This window comes from Dryobates pubescens, chromosome 5 (genome assembly GCF_014839835.1).
Source record: "Dryobates pubescens isolate bDryPub1 chromosome 5, bDryPub1.pri, whole genome shotgun sequence".
NCBI classification, from domain to species: Eukaryota; Metazoa; Chordata; class Aves; order Piciformes; family Picidae; genus Dryobates; species Dryobates pubescens.
In genome coordinates, this window is record NC_071616.1 from 28,497,592 (window position 1) to 28,520,554 (window position 22,963).

Consider the following 22,963-nt stretch of genomic DNA (forward strand, 5'->3'; position numbering starts at 1 on the left):
GAGAAGGATACAAACAGGCTGTATTGGCTGGAAACTGAAAGGAGCCATAAGAGTGGAAAAGTTCTAGAAATCTTTATTGCAGAAAATCTGTGAAAGCAAACACCTTATTTTCATAGACAGGAAAGATAATGTCTTAACAGAGATTATAATGAACTTTGGCTCCATACATTCCTTGCCAGTGAGAAGAATTGCCTTTTCAGAGCAGTTACAATGGAATATTGTGGTTTCATTATGCCTGAAATGATAATTTAGGTTTTGATTGAGTTTATTAATGACATCTGACACTGTCCACGGGTGCTTTAAATGTCCTACGTATATTAGATCTTTGCAGCTGCAATTTATAATATTTATGTTAGCAAACTATTCATTATTTCTGTCAAACTCATCATTACCATCTGCTCATCTAATGATTGTTTATTTTGTGACAGAATAATTTCAAAAGAAGATGAAGTGTTTCCTGAGCTTGTGTTTACTCCTTGCTGTTCTTTGTGCTGTGACCCATTGCCACCACCAAGATGTTTGCCATGAAGTCAATAACAGTAATCTACATGATGGAACAGAAAATTTGTTAAAGTATAACTGCGACAAGCAAGGCTCTAACTATGCGGATTTTGCATTTAGATTTTACAAGCAAGCTGTATCAAATGAAGCTGATAAAAATGTTTTCTTTTCTCCCTTGAGCATCTCCACTGCATTTGCCATGCTGGCTGTTGGTGCTAAGTCAACCACTCTGGCTCAGATCTTCGAAGGACTGGGCTTTGACAACCTGTCCGAGACTCACATACATGATATACATGAAAGTTTTCATAAGGTTTTAGCAGTCATTAACTGCACTGATGTTAACACCACATTAAATATAGGGAATGCCCTTTTTACAGCTATTGAGTATGAACTCCAGGAGACATTTTTACAAAACACCAGAAAGTTTTATGATGCAGATTTTTTTTCTAGCAATTTTCATAAACCAGAAGAAGCTAAGAAGCAAATCAATACATATGTGGAAGAGAAAACAAAGGGGAAAATTCCTGAATTAATTGGTTATCTTGATCCGAGCACTGTGTTGGTTCTTGTTAACCACATTTATTTTAAAGGTAAGATTTTTAGCATAATTTTCCAATATATTGTTTTGGTTTAAAAAATAAACAAAATAAATTGTAGGGAACAGCTGGTGGTTTATTAGAGCCAAACTGTGCAGGACCTTCCAAGTAAAGACTGGATCTGGTCAAAAGCAGCATATATCACTGTTGAGAAATACTGACTGCTTGATTTTGGCCCAGTTTACCTGAAAGCTGTAGATAGAAAAGTCCCACAGCAGTGGACCTCCTCACAGACAGGGACCCACTGCATGCAGTTTCGCTGGTCTGAGGGCATCATGAAGATGTTCCCAAGATCTCTATGCTGATTGTTTCTGCAAGTCAAACTGTGTGGACTGACATCCTTGCACTTCCAGAATGTCCAGTAGATATACTAGGTACACTGCATGAAAACCTGGGACACAGCATTTGGAGGACCTGTGGTTCTGAAGCCCTACTTAAATGGATCCTTTATTCTGCTGATTAATTCCTCACCAGGCTGAGTGCAGTCAGCTTGCATCACCTAATGCCTAACAAGAAAGGAATAACAAAGTCCTATGGTGCAATTCAAATGACACAAAAGGCACAAGTGATTGGAACACAGGGCTACAATAGAAGCAGGAATTAGTCCATTGATTCTCACTAACCTTTGGTTGTTTTTCAGAAAGACAGGACTTACACTAACTATGCTGAACATACTGCACAGATAAAATACTTCCTTGTGTGTTGTGCAAAAGGCTGCAGTAATTTAGTGATCCTCTCCTCCAAAAAAATCCCTCCAGCATTCTCACATTTAAGTTGGTCTGATTTCTATCAGCCATTTTTTAATGACCTTTTATGACCACATGTTTGAACATACTATCTTCTGTTTCCCCCCATTAGCTGCTTGGGAAAAATCTTTTGATCCTTCACGTACATACGAGGGTGATTTTTTTGTGAGCACAAATACATCTGTTAGAGTCAACATGATGCAAAGTGAAAGTAACTATGAAAGTTACTACGACGAGGATCTCTCTTGTGAAGTGGTAGAGCTGCCTTACCAGGGCACTGCACGAGCATTGCTGATTCTGCCTGATGATGGAAAGATGAAGCAAGTGGAAGATGCTCTCTCCAAGGAAACTGTTTGTAAATGGGATAAAAATCTTGAGACCAGGTAACTGTAGTTAGATGGATTACTATATTTCAGGATGTATCATTATTTTTACTAGACAGCCTCCCCCTGAGTATAATGTCCCAATCAGGGACTCTCAAGAGGAGTCAGAGCAGAGAATAATCAAATAAGGAATTGGAGGCTCTTTGACTTGACAGAAGGGAGCACAACATACTAAGAACTGCCTCAAGACTTGTTTGGCTACTTTTTGGCTACCATACGTCTTGTTTTTTATCCTCCGTTTCCCTTCTAGACTTTCCACTGTTGGTCTGCTTACTCTCTGTTGCCCTCTAACCCCAAAACTCTACTGGCTCTGTATGTGGCACTGGGATGAAAGAATGACAGTGAAGAAGTTAGTTTCTTTTTCCAAAATCAAAGAGAGAATGTAGGTACAAGAAGATGGTGCTTCTCTTTAGATGCTGAAATTTCTCAGGGAATACAAATGCTACCATCAAACAAATTAGCACTCAAAATAATGTCACTCAAAAATGTCACTGAATTGCATAATAGCCAGCTTGCTGGGTGAAACAAGGCTGCAATGCTTCACTGCTGTTTTCTTTGCTTTGATCAACAGATCGTTACATCTGCAGTTACCAAAGACTTCTATTAGTGGGTCTTATGATGTTAAAAGACTGTTCAAGGAAATGGGCATTACCGAAGTATTCTCTAGCCATGCTGATCTGTCTGGAATTAGTGCTAGCCATAATCTTCAGATTTCACAAGTAAGTGAACAGACAGAGCTGGTGATGGGTTGATGTTTGGTTATGTTGACCAATTATATGTAGTGTTTTTAAAGACTTGCTTTCCCTCCTCGTCTTACTGGTTATAAGTAAAACTCACAATGACATGTAGGGGCCTGCTTAGTAATTGTGCTTTCCTACAGAAAGGGTCTGCTGTACCCACCACATCCTATTATTAGCATTTAAATACTAATCTTTCATTAGCCTTGGAATAACAGAGAAATGTTGCTAATGGAAGTTCAAACTATCTAAGAAAATAAACCAGCTGGTGCATGGACCATTATTACTCCCCTCTACTCAGCACTGGTAAGGCTGCATTTAGAGCGTGTCCATTTTTATTTTTGCCAATCCTCATTCTTTCCTAACATGTAAAACACCCTTGTAGACTGTTGGAGTTTAGTCCACTGGATTTTGCCACTCCTTTCTTCTCCAAAGTACTCCATAAGAAAAGAGTTTATCTTCTGCTTGCTGTCCCATATATATAAACCACAATGTTTGCTTCTTTCCTTGCAGGCAATTCACAAGGCCCTGTTGGAAGTCGATGAGGCTGGAACTACAGCTGCAGGAGCCACAGCCATGATCTTGAACAGAGGTTTCCATCATACTGTTACCATCAAATTCAACAAGCCCTTCATTATCTTGATTTCTGACAAAGAAACCAGCACAATACTTTTCATGGGGAAGATTGTTGATCCCACTAAGAAGTAATTGCTGACTTACAGCACATACTGGTATTAGAGATGTGTTTGCACATGTGGGTCATTTAATACTACTAACTACTCTCTGATTGAGGAATATTAAGAAGTAAATGAGGAATTTCCCTCTCAACAACTGACTGTTTTTAAATGTAACACTTTCCCAAGTTGGGTAATTTCAATTATTAATACATTTTCCAAATTTTCCTTGGAAGATAATCTTTTTGTAAAGCCTGCTTTTATTCCTACAAGTGAATTCTCTCTGCAGTTTTCCCCAGACTACTTTCAGTTCTGTATTATTCACCAAAAGCTTTATCCCCTGCTATTCAATCACGCCTTCTCCAGGACATGCTGATGATCAGTATTTACCTGAGCTGGTCCCTATAGAGACCTTTCTTGCTTACATAGCTCTTTGCTGCCTAGGCCATTGTAGGTTTTCTTCAGCCAATCTGTTCTTTCTCACATCGTACAGCTCGTTGCCTAGAACATCTTAAAAAAAGCATGGACAAAAAGTAAAAAAGACAATCTCTGAGACAATGGGCTTTGAGATGCAGTGAATTTAGGCATAAACTGTCAAAGACTTGTCATTTGATGTCATCCATTAATTATTGCCATGACTGGTGAATAAAATAAATACTGTTATTTTAAATCCATCATTTAAGGACTGACTCCAGTGTCCTGGTATCACTCTATAACTCCAAGTCAACAGAACTTTCAGTCATTCTTAGTAACACAGCAGCATTTCTGTAAAATGTGTTCTGCAGGCTTTTAAATGACTCAAACCTTTTTCATATGGAGATGGCAATTATTTGCATTCTCTCCTTATATGCCTACTTCAGTAATACCTGTTTGCAAGGCACTGTGCACAAATACTCTCTTGCTGCTGTGGGCCTGTAGATAATCCAGGAACCACAACTGAGCCCTGGGGTACAGTGCTCAGCCTTAGTGAATTCTACAGCAAAGCCCTTATTGCACAGCTGCTCTCTCAAGGAGAGGCTGACATCTGCTTCGACAGCTGATCTATCACTGCACTACTTTGACTCGTGCCATTGTATATTCACCTTGAATAATTTTTTTGCAAGCATAGTTTACTTCTTCCTGGCAATATGAACACACAAGGCTCACTTCTACAGCAGTCCTAGCAATGTGCTGTGAGCAATGAGAAGGTGATGCAAACCCCAAACGAACAAACAAACTCACTACCCTGGACATTTTTCTGGCCCTCTGATTTATGCTCCCAAACTTGGTCTACTCTGTAAAGAAGTGTTTTATTGAGACCCATCAGTAATTGCAGCATGGTGTACAGAAGGCTATGTTTCTCACTCAGGAGACTTGGAGACCGCTGCTTTGTATTAGTCTCTTTGCTCCAAGCAGTAAGAACTCAGTGGAAGCCCTGAGGTACTCCTTCTGCTGAGGTAAGATGCCATCATTCAGTGGACTAGGAGATATGTCTCTGTGCAAAACAGTGCCTTTCACGGAGCTAAGATCAATGATAACTTGCTGTGGTATGAGGCAGACCTTTCCATGGTGCTGTAGAAACTCAACTAGAGCTGGGAGCAGCTCCAGTGAGATCTCACTCTGATAAATCGGTGTACTGGTACTGATTAGAAGGTGGGATGATGAGATTTTTATCAGAGTGGGTTGGCAGAAAAACAGGTTCTTGGTCTATTGCTAAAGGGAAAGAGGTTAGGAAAAATCTTATGGTTGCTAGGACAGAGCGGTGGCTTTGGGAAATAACACATGGAGCAACTTCCTGCTGCATCTACATCCAAGTACTTTGCTTTAGAGAGTGGAGGCAAGGAACTGCAGAAGAGCTGCACTGGGATTTTTCACACTGGAGTGTGAGGAATGGCTGTGTCTGGCACAAGTATCAAACAGGACAGCTTTGAATGCTTGATGGATTTGGGAGGAATCTACCAAGGTGTGGGACATCACCACAGTTTTCCTCCAGTTGAAGAACTTAAGGTTTCATACCAGAAGATTGATAGGAGCTGTGATAGGGACCTGGAATGAGAAGAAAGATCATCCTAAATTTCTCTAAATGGAGAGGATATGTGGAAGACAGGAAACAAATTAGTCTTGTGCCATACATATGTGTAAAGCACAGTAACACCTTGAATTCACAGTATGGAGACACAAAGAGTCTAGAGACTGAACCTGCCTGGCTGATGCTACTCTCAGCATAGTCCTGATGATGTTCATTAAGAGTTGGATAATTTTGCAAAGCTTTCTGTAGAGAGAAGGGGCATTTTGTCCTAATTCCAAAAAAAACCTTAATTACATTGGTCTACCTTGCATTATTTACCACTCTTACTTTTGTCTACCTTAATGTGTGGCAGGGAACATTCCTCTTTTGTTTCCTATTTTGTTGTATTAAAGGTAAAAAAGGAAATTAAAAAGTCTGATAGACATAAGCTAAAATCTTCATGTAGGGACTGTGTATTCATTCTATCTGTGGTAAACACATTTCTTGTATAGTGTCCTTCATCTGTAATTGATTTTATTAACATCCTTCAACATTCTAATACAACAAAACTGGATCTGATTAGGACAGCTTAATCTTCCACATGCATTTTCTCAGTCTATGGGACACCTGAATTCAAACTAAGTCCTGAAAGAGAAGTAGAGCTTCTTTAAACCCTACTGTCATTGGCTTGACTTCCAGCAGTGACAGTCAACAGAAGGGGATAATACAAGTTTGAGTGGAGTATATAACCCCCCCTATCATAAACACCCAAGACAAATGACCCTCCGTGGGTGCATTAGTCACAATCTGACATTAAGCTTTGAGAAAAAGGACTTACCTAAAGAACATGTATCTCAACTGTAAGGGAAAATAGACTCACTGGACTGTCACCCTGAAAGGCAGTCTAACTGTGCCCTAGCAGACCTCAGTGCCAGGCTTCTCCTGTCAGTCCCTGAGCCATGTAGGAGACAGCAAGTTTGTTCTGTTTGACCTTGTTTATCGTCTGCTGAAACTGTTTGCTAATGGAATGGCTTCTGTTAGTAAAGCTCTGTTTGCTTTGCCCCATGGCAGAGACCATGAAATATGCTGTCACAAGCCATGAAGCAGTGGGAGTGCAAGGCTAATGTGATATGTGTCCAATGGATTTTACCCTTCATCTGTAAGAAAAGTGGTTCACTCAAGGCCTAAAGGCAGAAAGCAGACACATAATCACAGAAGCACTAATTGCTCACATAAGCCTTTCTATTCAAATGCTACCAGTACTTTGGGCTTTCCTTTCTTATTTCCATCTATGGGATTTGAACCTTAACTCTGGTATCTATAGAACTTGCCCTTGAATGGGCAGACCAGTCCTCTGGCCACATATATGTAATCAATTTGGCCCTAGATTGATGCTACAATTTCAAGGAAATATGAATTTGGCATAGTGATCACAAAGTGATAGAGTTCTCAATTCTTGGAGGAGTAAGGAGGGGAACTTTAGACTTTCAGTGGGCAGATGTGGCCTCTTTTGGAGACCGATTGACAGAGTCACTTGGGACATAGTCCTGAAGGGTGAAGGAAACCAAGAAGTACAGTCTTCAGGAAGGAAATCTTGAAGATGCAAGAACAGGTTGTCCTCATGTGCTGAAAGATGAGATGATGGTGATGAAGACCACCAACCTGGCTGAACAGGGAGTTTTGACTGGAACTCAAGGGGAAAAAAGGAGAGTTTATGACATTTGCAAAAGGGGGAGGACTGCAGAGATGTTGTGAAGTTATACAGGGAAAAATTAGAAGAGACAAAGACAACTAGAGCTTAATCTGGCTAATGACATAAAAGACAATTTAAAATATTTCTATGAGTGCGTTAACAGCAAAAGGAGGTCTAAGTAGAATCTCCATTCTCTATGGAATGCTGAAGGAAACAGTGACAAAGGATGAGGAAAAGGCTGAGGTACTTGATGCCTTCTGTCATCTTTGCAGCGGTGCTCATTGCTTCTTCCAATAAAATGAAACTGTCCCAAGTATTCTTGGCTCCTCCTGGGTTTCATCTCTCAGCCTGGCAAGACATGTCCATTCTGCTCCTGGGCTTTACAATGCTTACAGTGAGTGGTCTTGCAGTCTTGTGTGGGTAAACTGAAGCACAGCTCAGATTCCAAGCAAGGCTGGTGACTTCTGCCAGAGTTTGGATAATTGCAAGGCAAGGCACTGGCTCTTTGGGCTGGTATTTATAGATTTCCCAAGACATTGATGGCCAGTGAGAACAGATTAAGAGATAAAAAACCTGACACTGTAACCTATAGAATGAGTTTTCTCCAAACGTGGCCAAAGACGCACACACCTGGCCCACTTGGACTCGAGGGCATGTTCAAACAAGCCTGGGCAATGTGGGCTATTTCCTGAAAAACCTGTCCCATTGTCTGATTCAGAGCATATTTGAGGCTTTTTGTCCCTTCAGGACAAGGAGATGAGGAGCAGAATGGAGGCCCCATTATCTAAGAGAAAATTATCAATGACCTGTTACATCACTTGGACAACCACAAGTCTATAGAACAGGATGGGATTCACACAGTGGTATTGAGGCAGCTGGCAGAAGTGCTCACTAAAATAAATAATTTCCATCATTTATGAGCCATCTTGCCTAACCATGGAGGTCCCAGCTGACTGAAGGTTAGCAAATATGATGGCCTTCTACAAGAACTGCCAGAGGGAGGATCTGGGCAACTACAGGCCTTTCAGTCTGACCTCAGTGCTGGGAAAGGTTATGGAACAGAACATCTTGAGTGCCATCACATGGCATGCACAGGACAGCCAGGTGATCTGGCCCAGTCAGCATGGATTTATGAAGGGCAGGTCCTGCTTGACTAACTTGATCTCCTTCTATGACAAGGTGACCTGCTTAGAGGATGAGGGAACAGCTGTGGATGTTGTCTCTGTGGACTTTAGAAAAGTCTTTGACACCATTTCCCACAGCATTCTGGAAATGTGAAAAGGATAGGTGTAGACTTTGCTAGGTTAAAAACTGGCCAGGCCCAAAGAGTTTTGGTGAACAGGATTTAGATCTAGTTGATAGCCAGTCAGAAGTGGTGTTACCCAGGGCTCAGTATTGAGGCCAGTTCTGTTTAATATCATTATTAATGACCTTGATGCGCAGATTGAATGCACACCTCAGTTCTTGAGGGGAGAAAAGCTCTACAGAGGGCTCTGAATAGAATAGGTTTGGCGGCCAAGGTTTGATTGGTGGATCCAGCACGGTCGAGTGGTGGTTCCTTCACGTGGCTCACGTGCAGTGTTACAGGCTTGGGGAAGAATGTCTGGATAGCTGACCAGAGGAAATGGACCTTGGAGTGTTGGCCAATACCTGGCTGAATATGAGTCAGCAGTGTGTCCAGGTGCCAAGAAGACAAACAGCATCCTGGTTTGTATCAGAAATAGTGTTTTAAGTCTGTCCAGGGAAGTGACTGAACTGCTATCCTTTTTAAAGGATATTTAAAAGGCATTTTAAAATCCTGTAGATGTGGTGTCCAGGGATCTTTTTTAGTGGCGAGCTTGGCAGTTGGGCTGTTAACACTGCCAAATCTTAAAGGCCTTTTTCAGCCTAAATGATTCTATGGCTATGACATGGCTCTAGGTACCTTTCCAAGGTATAATAAAAAGTTATGGCAGTTACTACCTAATCCTTCATTCAGCTCTTGCCTTCAAAGCACAGAGGTACCAGGGTTACCCAGCGCAAAAAAGTGTAAAGAAATACAAAGGTTTTTAAATGGAGCCGTTTCACTGACAACTCTAAATATTCACTGCTGTGGGAGCTGGAATGAGTGCAAGTTCTCAAGAGGGAAAGGATCATGAAGATAACCATGGACCATGTATCTTCAGGTCCTCTGGCACAACTTTAAAATCTTACACGTCCATTCAGCATTCCCTGATGGGTGGTGCACCTCTGTCCTTACCTGCATGAGGCTACGTTCTTTATATTTAAACTTCACACATGTATGCTATTTGTTCTCTGTAAACTGTTAGCCAGCAAAGACTGATATGGAAAAATCATTTATTAAGTTCTCAGTTCCAGGCATAATAAAGAACATTTTTTTGTTTTTTAAAAATAACTTAATCATTATGCTTTCCTCAGACTTACAGTTTTTAAAAAACACCCTACAATACATTCATTTAATGTAGATTTCCTTGCATGTGATTAATACCTTGATTATAAGAACTCAGATCAGCATGGATATCGCTGCAAATGACTGCTGACTTCTTGCAAAAGAGAACTTCCATGATAAAAGCAGGTTTTCAGTTCAATCCTACCCCTCAAGGTTAATTTATTACAAGTGAATTAGCCTGATTTATACAAAGGGCTCTTTATTTATCTTATTTTTTATCTCATTCAATTGAGTTTTCCAAGACAGAACATATCCTCAGTGGATGGAAAACTTCTATTAACAGCTATATAATGCTCATGTGCAAGGTCTAAGAAGACTGTTTAACTTGTGCAAATATTTTATTAAGGAAAACACTGCTATATTGTTTACTGTATCTCATGTAGGAAACAGATCACAGGGATGAAGGAAAATATTTGAAAAGAAAAAATGACATAGAATAAGATAATTCACTATGAGTTGTAGTTCTCATAATGACTTGGTTGCACCCAGGAAAGAACCTCAGAGCAAGAGAAAATACCTGTGGACAGAGGAAATGCAAGATATAATGAAAAGTGGATCTTAAAATGAATATGAATGCAAAAGAGAGCATATGACACATTCTGTTCTGGTGACAGATTGACTGAAAGAGTTAATTCCTCTTAGCCTGAATATTTACAGCTGTGTCCACTTACTTCATTGTCTTTTGCTTACTGGTTTGTTTTTTTTTACCTTTCATTTTCAATTAACAGCAACTCCCAAGTTTTTCAACAATTCTTGGTAAATTAATGTATTTTTACATCATATCAGGATGGGGAAAAAAACCTTATTTTGCCTAGCTTTTAGCAAAAATTCATTTAAAGTAATTGCATATAAAAACCTAGTAAATGTGCAATTCCTCAAAGCTCTTAAAGGAGTGTTTTCAAGTTATTGTTATGTTAAGGAAACACCACGATTACTTAGAGATAGCATTTTTTCCATTTCAAATCATAATGCCTTAATTATTGCCACAGGTTCTGATTTAGCAAAGATAACAATTATCTGTAGCGGATGTACTCATATGAGTGGAATTAATAACACTTCCATATCTTGTGCAATCAGGTATCACTTTCAAAAACAACTCCTAGGGGCTTTGTTTCTTTGAGGGAAACATAAACTTCCTATCTCTCAGGTTTGTGCTTGCCTTATTGGATTAACACATCAAACCTTCTCCAGTACTATGAATATCTGTAACTGCATGCATAGTTGCATACATTTATATTATATGCCTTTCGCAGGTAGGTGAAACACGCATGGGTATTCACGTATAATTATCAACACATCTCTCATAAGCAGTTTTTACATTTTTAAGCAGATCGTTAAGCAGATCATCCTTAGAAGGAAGGCTGGGAATTCCCTTCGCTTTCTTATCAGACTTTTGCAGTCTGAAGATGAGACACTTCTCTGCCAAGTGGATTTGGGTCTGGTTATCTCAGAATGTAAAACCTGATAGTTTGTAAAACTTGAGGGTCTTGTATCTGGAGCAAGTGATCAGCCACTCATGTTACTAGATTACAAGCAAAAGATTATTACTGCTGAGTTAAAAAAGCAACTGTTATGCCTTGCCTTGTTTTGCTGCTGGACTATACACAGCCATATGAAACAGCCATGGGATGAGACTCTCGGTTTGAGGTTGAGGGGAAGAAGGTACAGTTCCCTTTCCAATATTGCCCTCAGACACCTAAACCATAGATAATAAATAACTCATATCTAAATCATAGATAATATCTAAATCGTATCTAAATCATAGATAATAAATGCAGCTCCCCACAAGTATGCTTCCATTCAGATGCATTGAACAATTCATGCACGGCATTTTGACACCTGACATAGTTTGAGGTTTTTTCTTCAAAGCCAAATGCCTGGGAACTCATAGAGAGGGACATGTGTGTTGAACTGGCCACTCCTCTTTGCTCTCCCTCCTGGCACTGGCTCTCATCTGTACTAGTGGTCTTTTCAAAGATGTTGAAATTCTTCACCAATGCAGTAAAAACAAACAAACAAACAAAAAGAACAGACAACAACAATAACAACAACAAAATTAGTACCTTGAAGTATCCTCATAATTTACTTTATTTTTTTTTAAGTTTGCAACTGATAAGAGCATCTTCCGGGTTACATTCTCCGGATTATACTTAATTAGCTAGTAACTAAGCAAACACATGAGCAGGCCACATCCACACACACAAAAAAATCTTTTTGGATTGCAATACACATTGTGTCACTTTTCCTCAGCTTTTATACTGAAATTCAGTTATCAATATTCATACATGGTGAATGAATTTCAGGAAGACAGGTAAAAAGAAACCTGCATGAAGGAATGAGCACACCTAGGTATCCTGATGAAGAAATACGAGTTAAAATGGAAGCTAGAGTTAATGGAAAATTAGAAATATCATCTAGATTAGTCCTTGTGCCAGTTTTGACTGGGGTAAAGTTCCTTTTCTTCATAGTAGCTAGTATGGAGCTATGTTCTGGATTTGTTCCTCAAACAGTGATGTTTTAGTTACTGATGAGCAGTTGTTACACAGAGTCAAGGCCTTTTCCTCTCCTCACACCAATTCATCACTGAATAGGCTGGAGGTGCACAAAATGTTGTGAGAAGACAACTGACTCCAACTGACCAAAGGAGTATTATATACCATATGGCATCATACACAGGAATATGAGGTTGGAGACAAAAGGGGGAAACATTCAGAATGTTGGTGTTTGCTGTCTGTTGTGACCATTATGTGGGATGGAGCTCTGCTTTCCTGGAGATGGAAGAACACTTGCCTACCAATGGGAAATGGTGATCAAATTCCTTAATCAGCTTTGCCTGTGTGCATGGTTTCTTCTTTACTTATTAAACCATCTTTTTCTCAATTCACAAATTTTCTTGCTTTAACCCTTCTGATTCTCTCTCCAGCTCACCAGGGTGGAGAACTAAGCAACTGGCTATGTGGAGCTGAGCTCCCAGTTGGGGTTAGATCATGACAGTCCCTTAAGAGAACTGATTGTCAACATGACATGTCAGTGCGGTATACAAGTTGGTGAAAGTTTTAGGGAGTACAAGAAAGTGTGCTCTGTTTTTCCAGCACACTGAAATTTTTAATTAGTGGGGGATATTTATTTTTTTTTTTTAATTTCTCTCCCTCCAACATCTTGGCAAAACATGATATACTTAAAGACATATATATAGAGAGAGATATAAATAATGATCAAAGTAGAAAGAGTTTTGATTCTCAGCAGAAGTTGTGTGTATCTATGCATTTCTGTAAAAGGCAAGATATGCTACAGCATAATGACAGTGATTTATGGATCATGGATATTACTCTCACATCAAACTCTGACTCTCACTGTCAGTCTCTTGGGGTGTTCCAACAACATGAATGCAATGAGATGCAGACCACATATTTCACAACTACATTATGAGAATATCAGTAAAACTGCTAAGTGGGATGACAAAACCATCCTGCACAATGGAGACGAGTCCCCCTGGGACAACCAGATCTGTGAAAAAATAATTCCCTGCCTTAGATTGTCCTTGAGTGGTCTGTTCATATATGATATTCTATACTGAACAGTGATGCCAGCACGCCTTTAGCACTAGCTGAAAGGTGGATTGGTAGTTTTTGTGTGCTGCTGGGGTCCATTTCAGTTGCACATGATACAGAAGTTTGACCTGATTAAAAGGGTATTCACTGACCAGCAGTCAGTGTCTGGAACTGAACAATAGGAAAACACTTCAGTAGGTTCCCAATTAATCACCGATGATGGCCAACAGTAATGAGTGAACAGCTGTGTTGACTATAAGTGTCTCAACACAGTGGTAATGTCATGCTATTCTCTAAAGAAACCTAGAGATGATTCACCAATCACATACAGTCTGCTTCCCTTAAGAAAAGCTCCAAGACAATTTCAGATCTGTGTCAAAGGTTGTGATTGAGGTATACAGTAGGACAGAAGGGCTTTCTAAATCCAAACCTCATTTTGAAATCCTAACAGAGAGGTTATGACTCTGTCAGTGTTCTCATTCCATCTGTTGGTTCCCCAGAATCAAACTAATAGGATGGTCAGGCAGGAAGGCTGTGGTCACTGATGAGCTGTGCTTCATTTCCTGCAGCCAGACCCAGGCAAGGGGTGGCCTTCACCTGAATTCAGTGTGTTTCACTTCAACCACAAAGGATATGCCTATGACTGTCCTGCCAGGCATCCACAGCAGTGTAATTCTCATGTCAATTTACAAGTATGGAAGCAGCTGGAGATATAGTCTCTCCTCCACTCTCTCCTATCCACAGCCCCACCACATGGCACTGTTGATTTGTGTGAAATCTCAACACCAGGTTCAAACAAACTGTCCAGAATATCTGGTGTTTACTGATTGCTATGCATCCTTGCTGTCAATTTTTATTTGAATTAATTAATGATTAACAGGAGTACTCTGCTTACTCCTGTTCAATGGTTCTGAAGAGAAGAAGGAGCAGACAAGACCAGATGGACACAGCAAGATCTTTTCCATACCAGTGTAAGTACCTTTTTAGTTTTCCCTTGGACAGTTTTGGTATTTTCTTTCAGATTATTTTATTGCCTGGGAAGTGTGCCTTGTTACATAGAAACAAGGTGATATACCTGTAATGCAAACCACCAAAACATGTCAAAAGACATCAAGAACTGGCTGCCAGTGACAAAGCTACTTCAAAAAACTAAATGAAATTTGTTTGGGAAACAATAAAGATGCCAATATACTTTGTTATCACAGCAATCCAGTATTTTACCTTTGAAGAAACAGTAGAAATATTTAGTAATTTTGGTCCTGGACAGTATTACCTGTGTTTGTATCATATTATTATTCAAAATAATTTAGTTGCTTGATGGGTTGAGGAAGACTAACAGGGATGCAGTAGCTCAGCACAAATCCAACTTCTACCACTTAATCTGGGGAAAAGGTCACAAATCTCTAGTTCTTTTCAAATTTAAGGAAATGTGGTCCTATCCTATTTTTAAAAAGTTAATAAGATCCAAAATACTTCTTTAGAGAGAGAGCATGGTTATACAAATAGTGTGTCTGGAGACATATTCTTTCTGGAGATCACTGGCACGCATCAGGAATGTGAAACATAAAAGTGTAGAACTCTGGAGAGCAGGAGTGTTATGAGAAGAGGTATGTTTCAGAATGAGAGCCTCATTTTACTTGTCTGGAGCATACAACATGAAGAAAATCATTTCCATGCCATGTTTTCCATGTCTATCTCTTTTCCAGAAACAGTTAAAAGGAAAATGAAACCCACCTTATCTTTGTGTTTATTGCTGGCTGGTTTGTGCACTGTTGTCCAGTGTCGGCATCCTCACTACCGCAATAAGCAGGATGATTCTAAAGGGTCACATTATCCTGGACGCAGTTCTCGTGAGGAGGTAATTTATCCATTTAAGAACAAAACCTTTGCCAAGCTAGTTCCCAGCAACGCTGACTTTGCATTTTCATTTTACAAGCTGGTCACATCCGAAGCAACTGACCAAAATATTTTCTTTTCGCCCATAAGCATCTCTGCTTCCTTTGCAATGCTGGCACTTGGTGCTAAGGCGGCAACACTGACGCAGATTCTGGAAGGGCTTGCCTTTAACCTGAAAAAGACTCAGGAGCAGCAGATACATGAAGGTTTTTGCCAACTCCTCCACATGCTGAACCGTTCAGAGAGTGAGCTCCAGCTGAGCCTGGGCAATGCCCTTTTTATAGAAGTGACACTAAAACCACTACAGAAGTTCTTGGATGATGTCAAAAGCTTTTATGATTCTGAAGTCTTTTCTACTGACTTTAACAACTCATCTGGTGCTGAGAATCAGATCAACAGTTACATTGAGGAAAAGACAAGTGGGAAAATTGTTAAACTAGTAGAAAATATCGATCCTCTCACTGCATTGGTTCTTGTTAACTATGTCTTCTTTAAAGGTAAGAAATATTGAAGGGTGAGAAGGTTGCAACTTAGATCTTACTGCACAACTACTTAAGAGAAAGAAAGAAACTGTAGTTTAAATAGAAGAAACCATGTTCAGTATCTGGAAAATATTGCTGTAAAACCATGTCTGTATATTTATTTCTGGCAAAAATGTGTCCTCACCTGCTTAAGCAAAAGACTATTGAGTTTGGTAAATTCTTTAATGTGACTTAAAACACATTTTCTAGTGAAAAACTGTGTTTGCAGAATTATCTGCCTGTAATTGTCTTTAAGCACACACACCAAAAAAACCCAACAAAAAAAACAAAACAGCAGTGCTGTAACACCTTAGGATGCAATAATTTTGAAAAGGTATTTGCTCTAATCAAAGGAGGGCTGTGGGAATAGATTCTGCTTTATTCACTATGACAAATTCATCTTTGTATTCCACTGAATTGTTTTTTCCTTTTGTCATAAGCCCATTGGGAGAAGCCCTTCAGTACTTTGTATACAAAACAGGAGGACTTTTTTGTGGATCAGGAAACTTCTGTAAAAGTTGACATGATGTATCGAAAGGGTTACTACAGAAATTACTTTGATGAAGAGCTGTCCTGTTGGTTGGTTCAGATACCTTACAATGGAAATGCTGCGGCATTATTTGTTTTGCCTGATGAGGGGAAGATGAAACAGGTGGAAGATGCTCTCTTGAAAAGGACTGTGTCAAAATGGGAAAAGTTCCTCCAAGACAGGTAAGTTTTTTTGCTAAGGTTAAGAGATGACCCTGCTATAGATTAGTAATGTTTATCTCACCAAGACAAAACATTAAAGACTGCGTATTTTACTGAACTCTATTCACTTAATGGTCCATCTCTGTGCAGGACCTTACTTTATCTGAGCTGAAAAATGAGAAAGAGCTGTGGGTATGGAGTGAATAGAGCATTGAATTTGGAATCTGTCTTGGGCTAAATTGCTGGCCGAATGTCAAGTTGCTTAGCACTGCTAAGAAGTCAACAGGCGTTTGCTTCATATAGGTATTCTGAAACTGCAAAAGAGGAGCTACTGGATGTTAGAATGTGAGAGCATCATATGCAAAAGTGGAAATTGTATTCATTCACTCTTACTGCAACTATTTCTGTGATGGGCCAGGCACTGTTGGATATTCAAACAGCCTTAGGACAGCTGGCTACATTCTTCTGAAAAAAAACCCTGAGAGCACTCCCCTGCTCCCTCCCCCCCACCACCACCCCAAAAAAAAAACCCCACAACAAAACAAAGAAAAAAACCCACCACCACCAAACAAACAAAAAAGTAAACAAAAACCTCCACTTCTACCAGGCAGTAGTATCTCTGTTTGCCAGAGAGTTGGTATAGTTTGTCTTCCACCCCTGAGCCCTGCTGTGAGGGCACAGGATAACATGGGCTCATTCTGCTCCAGCTCTCCATGTTAGATACATAACCTGGTCAGAAGTGCTATCTGACCCATGAGATAGGATTTAGAAAAGCGAGCGTGAAGTTTCAATACACTGAAGCCATTGAGGAGTGTTACCAAGATGACAATTTGTCCTTATTTGTGTTATTTGTTACAGAAAAATACACCTGCACATTCCAAAATTTTCTATTTCTGGAACCTATGATGTGAAAAAAATAGTTAAACAAGTGGGTATGATTGATCTGTTCACTGAAAAAGCTAATCTGTCAGGGATTACTGAAGAGCCTGGTCTGATGGTTTCAAAAGTAAGTCAGCACGTGAAACACAGCTATCATATGATTTGTCTATTAATATTGCATGAAAGGTATATCCCAGTCTCTCTGAAGCATCACTGAATCATCAACAACTGCCAGTCTGAAGGCAAAGCCAGCTCTGCCTTTGCTAAACCTGAAGCCAAACATGTTTATACAGGTTATAGATACATGGTTTGAGAACAAAGAAGACGACATACATATAATTAGATGTTCTTTGGCTACTAAACAAAATTCTGTAAAGGTAACACCTTAGCTTTGGTAAAATTTCCTTTAATTCTGCCTACAGAGGCCAAAAGGCTGTTGTTCATGCTCTTCTGGTGCTCTCAAAGAGTTATTTTTTTCAGCTAGATGATAGGGTAAATTTACAATAATACATGATGTTGCCAAAGACAAAACTAAGTCTAGGCTAAATTACCAGGTTTCTTGCTTCCAGAGTTTGCTGCTATTGGTCATCTTGAGTGCTCTTTGGCAGTCTGCTGTTTGAGGGTTACTCAGTGAAGGAGGCTTGCATGACTGGTCTAGTGGCTGATTGTACTGTGGTGGGAAGGCAAGTGACTGGTGATGACCGTCCCAGAGACTGGTGCTGCTGGGTCTCGCCACAGGCAAGTCCCCTTTGCCAAGAGCATAGAGAGTGACCAGTTGCTCTCTTCTTGCTCACCTGTTAGCTAGAGGTTGTTTTGCTTCCTGTCTTTGCAGGTGATTCACAGAGCTGTGCTGAACATTCATGAGAATGGCACTGAAGCAGCAGGGGCCACAGTGAAGGAGATTACTTGGAGATCTGGTGATTTTCCTCACCCGCCTCGAGTCAAATTCAACAGGCCCTTTCTCCTAGTGATTCTGGACAAATACACCCGCACTGTCCTCTTCATGGGGAAAATTGTGAACCCTCTGAAAAATGACTGATCAACCAGAGGACACGCACTTAATGCACTTTGCTGGATAAATTCCTGTGATCCAGCATGTACTGCTACGTATGAATACTCATCTTTCAGCCATTATCCTTATACATGTTGTTAATCCCATATAACATAAAAAACTGCTTTTCTTGTCCAGAAGTCACTGATATTTGTAGTGTTAATGAAACACAAGTCACTTTTCATGTTTTTTTATAAAAGCCCTTCCTGACATGCTCCTGTGAAGTATTTGAGGGTGTTCGAAGTATAGAGAGGATGTAGCTATTACTGTATACTCGTGGTGTGTGTAGGGGACAGCAGAGGGGAAAGAGGAAAGGAGGTGCGAGATACAGGTCCTGTCTATTCAACATAATAATGTTTGTTGACAAGTCTTAAATGCAGCTTCTCGTAACATTGGAGTGAATTACCATTAATTAATCTGTTTTTAACCAAGTATAGTGTGAGGCTGCAGGATCAGCGACTGGGACATCAGAGTATATACCAATGAAAAGGCTTGATGAGTGCAGCTGTTTTAGCTTGCCTCCTCCTGTCTTCTCCTCAATGGAAACCCTCCTCATGAAAATAATATCTGATAACAAGTAATAAAATAACCAGTAAAAAGACTGTTTTATCTTGCCAGTAGAGCTGTTAGTGCCAAGGCTCTGAGATAAAATTTTGGTGTGCAGTCTGTGACATAACACCACTTTCCTTTTAAGGGATTTGTTGTCACTCCTTTCTTTTATTGGCACTGCCTTCACCATTACACTTTCCAGCTAGACTTCTCAGATTTTGGTAGAAAACAGGAGGAATGAAAAACTGTAACTGCAGAGGGTTTATATTTCCTTAGTAGGAACAGCAGAGTTTTCCTAGGGACTGCTAACCCTCTTTAATCTCTCATAGACACACATACAAAATACAGGTAATAGTTGAGCAGTCAATTTTCTAAATGTTAACATTGAGTTATTATTACAGAGTAAAAACATACTATGAGTTGACATTCATACCTTTTCACTTCAAGGTTTTTGAGTCTAACTTATTGCTGTTGTGTTGTTTTATAGTGACTCAGCTGATAGAATAGGATTTCAGCATACCACCTACATTAGATAGTTGTACAGTTATGAAAGAAACTCAAATCAGAAAAAAATGTAAACCGTTTCTCTTTAATTTTTTACAACAATATTCTATAGCATGTCTTACTAAAGTATAGAAAGCAAATGAAAGCACTTCAATGACATACTGATGAAATCATTTGCTATAGGATATCTCAAACCAGTAGGAAAAAAAAAAGAAAGTAAAATATAAGTGGTAACATTTTAGACTTTGGTCTCTTAAAATGTACATGAAAAATAAAAATTGTGGTAAATATTTCTAAACCAAAATTATTTTGATTAGTTTGGAGATATTTATTTCCTTAGATATTAAATTAATCTATAAATTAATATAGTCTAGATCTAAGTAAGTGCACCAATAAGGAATTTAAGAACCTTCCCGTATCTATCTGCCAGCCAAGTGACACTTGACACTCACCATCAAAGCCCTTCTCAGATCATGTAAAGCAATGATAAAAGTTTCTTACTTAAAAACATATTTAGTCTGCTCAACATGTAGTAACAAACAGTTGGCTTCATACCTCTAAACATATAAGGACTTTGTCTTGGTGTACCACAGATAAACTGATTCTGCAGAAGATCATTTAAAATTGTTGGCAAATCTCAGGGCTAATTCAGGACAGAATGTCAAAGTCCATCTATGCCATGACAAATTACTCTGTAGGCAAATACTAGGAGACTTTTTGTTTGTTGTTCTTCACAGACCCCAGATCAATAGTCTCTGTTTGTTAGTAAGAAAAAAATATATATAAACAAGATTTTGCCAATCAGCTCCCTCTTTGAGAGGTAACCTTGTTGCTTAACTCATCTGAAAGTGGGTGGAGAAAACTCAAGCTGAATTAAGAACTGGGTAATCAAAAATATTATGCTGATAGGGAATTATCTTCAAATGGGATTAAGAAACACATACTTGTGGCTTGCCTTAGTTTTCTTCCTATTTTGACCAAAAAATCAGGGAATGCCCATCCCTGGAAAAGTGCAGCAGACAGCAAATTTATGTGGCAAATAATGAGCACAGAAGGAATGCATGACCACCAGAAAACTGTCAGCTTTAAGGCTGTCACAAACCCAGTGCAGTCTTGGTTTGCTTAGGACAGTGTTTCTTCTTTCAGTTGCTTGGGGGTTTTGTTGCTTCTTTCCTGGATCCTTGTTTTTTGGTTTGCTCACTAACTGTGAATTTTGTGAGAAAACTCAATGCAACAGATCAACGACTTTTCTCTCAGCTAGTCAAGAGTTTCTGCTGCTGTGTGCAAGTACGGTGGTGTGTCACTTTAATGCAGTGATGTTGCCAGAGGATGGAACTGGCCTGATGAATCACCCGAGGGACAAAATGAAAAGGACACTTTCTAGCCCAGCCTGCACCGAAGCCTGCATGCAACCAGCACTGCCTATGTGAGCTGAAAGATAAATCTGTGATGTTATGGTAAAAAGTAATCTTGTGTAAAGGCTATTTCAGGTTAATGGCTGTAGAACAATTGCCAACACTGTAGAAGCTTCAGAACAGCACACACTAAACATATCTGTAATAAGGAAGAAAGCAAAACAAGCATTGTGTAAATAGCAGTAAATTGTGTATATGTTGTAATTGCTTGGAGGGAATTACCTACAGAAGATTTTAAAAAAAGTCTAAAATTGTAAATAAGGAGCTCAGAAAACAGGATTCATCTACAGCAGAGATAGATTTAACAACAACCTACAAAGTGTATGAAGTTGAAAAGACGTTGGAAGAAAACTAGCAACAGTTTTGAGTAGCACTAAAGATCATAAAAGAAGGTAGAAACAAAAAGAAGCAAAATGTATACAGATGCAGGGGCAGAAAGGGAAATAATATGCTTGAAGCAAATCAAAGAAAATAACATATTTCAAACAGCCAGTGGTCAGTGCCAGTGTGCAGGTCTGTCATTGTCAGTGCTGTACAGCATGTGCTGGGAAGAAACTAAAGGCATATGACATATGCAAAACAGCTTTAAAGGTCATGGGTTGAAAAGCAAATTGCACATTCTGCTGAAAAGACCTACTAACTCTGTTTTAAATGTAAGCACATATAAGAACCTATCTTTTGACAATGGTTGAAGGCACAGGATGTTTAATGACAAAAATTCCTAACAAAGTTAATGTGCATAGCTCAGATACTCATCAAGCAGGAGACAGGAATCCTTGCAAATCCTTGGCAAAGTAATCACCTTTGGTTTTGAATATATAACAACTAAATAGTCTCATATTGTTAGCATTGTCTTGGTACTGAATAACTTCTCACAGTACTTCAGATATAGGGGGATAAAAATCCCTCCTTAATGCCCAGGTAGCCAAGAAGGCAAATGGTATCCTGGCCTGTAACAGAAATAGTGTGGCCAGCAGGAGCAGGGAAGTCATTCTGACCCTGTACTCAGCACTGGTTAGGCCATGCCTTGAGTATTGCGTCCAGTTCTGGGCTCCTCATCCACATCATGGATGTGGATGACCAGGTTCTCAAAAACAGATGTCATGTGTTTCATTATGTCCAGCAACTATCACACAATAAGTGATTAACAGATATTCCTGGGCAATACTATATGAATTTCTCAGCTCTTGAAGAGCTTTGAAAATTATTCAGGGCTGAAAACCTGGCTTCAATTGTCATCAGGAATGTGGCAGCTGTGAAAGTACTGTGGCTAAGATCCACATAGCCACATCCATCACCTGCTAATCACACTAACACCTAGGCTCAGGAAGTCCTTTTGAAAGATGTGTTGCTCAAGGCAGTGCTCTCCTGCAACCTTCACAGACCCTTGGTAACTCTTAATACCTTAAGTATACTGCTTATATATGTCAAACGGAGTTACCAGCACCATAATCACCTACATGGAGTATGTCTGGGGTTCAGAATGGGGGCTTTGAAGGCATCAACAGTTTAATTGTTGTAATGAATCTAAAACATGTTTTCTGGAATGGAATGTATTTAGTTGTACAACTGGCTGCTAAGAGTCTGCAAAAGCCAGGGCCAAGTGAAATGCATGCATTTCACACAAATGTTTCCAAGGTTTTTTAATACAAATCCTTAATGTTAGTTCAGCAGTTCTGCTATATATTAGATTCCTGGCTTGTGCTCTCTCCTTTGGCTAGGAGAAAATGTATCTGTGGTGAAGAATGGAAGGTTTGTGATTATTTGACTCCTTCGAAGGCTTGGCAAAGAGTTGTATTTCTTTTGTTCAAACATAACGTGTTTTGGTCATGTCTGTCTTACATATAACATGATATTTCTTTCCAATTAGGAAAATACACATGAAGAACATCCAGTATTATGATAATTAGATGCTGATGCACGGAGGCAAGTCAACCACTAGAAGTGCCTTTCACTCCTTTACTTTCTTATTTGAAATTTTCCTCCAGTCTATGTGGAAGTTTATTTCGTTCCAGGTTACAGCTTCCTTCTAGAAAAGATTCACAGAATGCTTTTCCTGAGGATCAGTTGGGTTTTTTTTCTGAGAACTGTTCCCAGATTATAGCCTCAGAGGATGAAGTTGCAAAGCTGTCAAAACATCT

General features: G+C 39.5%; 2 protein-coding genes across 2 annotated transcripts; both read left to right on the forward strand.

Moving 5' to 3' along the window:
- Window positions 1-417: 417 nt before the first annotated feature.
- LOC104306872 (plasma serine protease inhibitor) lies at window positions 418-3,792 on the forward strand. The gene is made up of 4 exons (XM_009907882.2): window positions 418-1,091; window positions 1,956-2,226; window positions 2,798-2,945; window positions 3,477-3,792. Exons 1-4 carry the CDS (start codon window positions 446-448, stop codon window positions 3,669-3,671), a joined length of 1,260 nt encoding a protein of 419 aa, XP_009906184.2. The 5' UTR covers window positions 418-445; the 3' UTR covers window positions 3,672-3,792.
- An 11,180-nt stretch (window positions 3,793-14,972) lies between these two features.
- LOC104306873 (alpha-1-antitrypsin) lies at window positions 14,973-18,407 on the forward strand. The gene is given in 5 exon segments (XM_009907883.2): window positions 14,973-15,002; window positions 15,005-15,710; window positions 16,175-16,445; window positions 17,283-17,430; window positions 18,136-18,407. Coding segments are annotated over 5 exon segments (1,362 nt in total). The 3' UTR covers window positions 18,343-18,407.
- The last annotated feature ends 4,556 nt before the right edge of the window (window positions 18,408-22,963 follow it).